The sequence below is a fragment of the Charadrius vociferus genome, unplaced genomic scaffold, assembly GCF_000708025.1.
Source record: "Charadrius vociferus isolate BGI_N301 unplaced genomic scaffold, ASM70802v2 scaffold793, whole genome shotgun sequence".
Classification (NCBI taxonomy): Eukaryota; Metazoa; Chordata; class Aves; order Charadriiformes; family Charadriidae; genus Charadrius; species Charadrius vociferus.
The window spans coordinates 312,829-315,387 of NW_009647833.1; the positions used below are offsets into that span (position 1 = coordinate 312,829).

At 48.3% G+C, this 2,559-nt stretch overlaps 1 protein-coding gene across 1 annotated transcript; it reads left to right on the forward strand.

Moving 5' to 3' along the window:
- The first annotated feature begins 524 nt into the window (after positions 1–524).
- Positions 525–1,043, forward strand: PTRH2 (peptidyl-tRNA hydrolase 2). Its single transcript, XM_009882686.1, has one exon. It carries the CDS (start codon positions 525–527, stop codon positions 1,041–1,043), a length of 519 nt encoding a protein of 172 aa, XP_009880988.1.
- Positions 1,044–2,559: the final 1,516 nt, after the last annotated feature.

Consider the following 2,559-nt stretch of genomic DNA (forward strand, 5'->3'; position numbering starts at 1 on the left):
TCCCTCTCCCCTCAGGTTTAGTCGTACCCGCCGCCCGCCCGGTGCAGCCGCTTCCCCCGGGGGCTGCCGGCGCGCCGGGCCTGGCGGGGCCCTCGGTGGAGCCGGATCCGCTCCCGCCCGGGCAGCGGCCCTAAAGCGAATTTTGGGTATTAGCTTTAACACCCCCCCACCACCACCACCGTTTTACCGTTTCTCTCACCATTTTTAGGTGTAACTTTCACAGGATTTGCAGGGTTTTTTTCTTAGTTTTGCTGCCCGAGTTGAAGCCCGTCACCGGTGGGTTGTGCACCGTCACTGGTGACGTGTTTATGACGAGAAAACCGTCGCTGAAAAAGGAGACCACGCACAAGGGAAGGTGTCTCTGAACATCCTTTCCCAATGCAGAAAGATTTAATTGTTTGGGTTTTGGTTTTTTTTTTAACCGTTGTTTGTCCCCAAATAAGCAGGTGCACTCTCACAAGCTGAAAAACGCCCGAGTAAATTCTCTCCCTCCCCCCTTTCATAGGCAGTCTCCAACATCCACTATGGATTATCTCTCCAAATCCGGGTTCCTCAGTGTCATCGCCGGAGTGGCGTGCGGGGTGTGCCTGGGATGGGGCATTCGCGGGAGACTGCTGAGGCGGCCCAAAGCCGGAATGGCTGCACCTACGAACAGCCTGGGCAGCGAAGCCGACATCATGGGAGAGTCCGGAGAGTTCAAGATGGTGCTGATTGTCCGCAATGATTTGAAGATGGGAAAAGGCAAAGTAGCAGCACAGTGTTCCCATGCTGCTGTTTCCGCCTACAAGCAAGTTCAGAGAAGAAATCCTGAACTCCTGAAGCAGTGGGAGTACTGTGGCCAACCTAAAGTGGTCCTCAAAGCTCCTGACGAAGAGACTCTGATCCAGCTCCTGGCTGATGCTAAACACCTCGGACTGACTGTGAGCTTGATACAAGACGCGGGTCGCACTCAGATAGCACCAGGCTCCCAGACAGTCCTTGGTATTGGACCGGGACCAGCTGATGTAGTAGATAAAGTTTCTGGTCACCTAAAACTCTTCTAAACTGGGGACCAAAGAAATCTGAATGAATATGACTACCAAAGGGGTAGAACCCAAGTTTGGGGATTTTTCTGTATGTTCTCTCAGTATAAATAAAATCACCAGGTTTTGTAAGAGATGTAGATTTGCAAATCATGAGTTTCTCTGGCTTCTGTATTGTGTTCTAAAGTGGGAAAGAAAACACTGGGCTCAGTGGAGTTGAGGAAGGTAGAGCTGGGGGAATTCTACTACCCCCTAAGAAAGAACCCAGTGTATATATAAGACTCATGCAATTGCTTGAGGATTTCAAACTCCGCCTGGTTTACCGGCTGAATAGAAGCATGAGTAAAGTTTAAGTGAATTTGTCCCATGTGCTAAACGTGACAGGTTCCCCCTCTCTGGCTTAGAGAATGTGGGTTTTTTGTGGTTTTTTTTTGGTTTTTTTTTGTGGTGGTGTTTTGTTTTTTGGTTTTTTATTTTGAGAGAGATCCATTCTTCAATGGATTAGCTGCTGAAGCAGTTCAGAATCACCCCATACAGCTGCGGTAGCTGCAGCCAGCTTCCTGCACCAACAGTTTGCAATACAGTAACTGATGCAATAGCTTAGAACTGGTATGAGACTGACCAGGTTAAACAGGCTTTGCAGCCCAGACCTTAAGAGCCAGTAAACAGTAGTGGGGAGCAGCTGTAAGCCATGCTCCTTTTGGAGGTGTTCGCTGTACCTATTGCACTTGTGGGAATCTGCAAGCTTAGCCATGGTAGGAGGAGTTACCCTACATACAGCTTTTCATACAGCAACTAACTTAAATCCTGTTTTACTTGAGCTTAACAAGCCTTCTTGGGTTTAAGGATGTTACTGGACAGAGTTCAGATCACACAATCATGGCTTATGTGTAAATTCTACCCTTGCACTCCTCTAGCTTTAACACTGTAGAACACTACACTTTAAAGTAGGTGGACTTTCTACAAATCAGTTTTATAACAGGTGTTTTGTGAGAATGCTGCTGTTGAGCACATATCTTGCAGCCTCTCAGCCACATCTTCCTTCTGTTCTCTCTTCTACAACGTATTCCACAGGAGCCCAGCTGGACTTGTCTCCATCAGTCACGCTTACAAACCCAGAGGGACTGTCAGAGGGGTTGAAATGCAAACAAAGCAACTGTAATAAACACAAAGAATGGAGATGTTTTTATACTGCACCTCTTATTTAGGCATAATACTGTTACAAATACCAACATGACGCAATGCAGACTTTTACTCCAACACACTCTTGAACAAAGACCTACAGCCTGTGGCAGGTTAAGCCACCCCAGACACCTACACCCACCACGACCCCTGGAACTGCAGCAGTGCTCGGCTGACAGGCTCACACAATACCACAGTGGGGTCGCAGGAGCGAGCAGGAAGGGGATTCACCCTCGGAGCTGGAACCTGACACTGGGGATGGCTCCTGGTGAAGAGACAGAAGCTTCTACAGCTATCACAAATACGGCCAGTGCTGTAAGACCCATTACACTCAAATATGACAGTATTCATAGAG

Excerpts from the sequence above, each read along its gene's own strand:
- PTRH2 (XM_009882686.1), top strand. The coding sequence starts at position 525 with ATGGATTATCTCTCCAAATCCGGGTTCCTCAGTGTCATCGCCGGAGTG.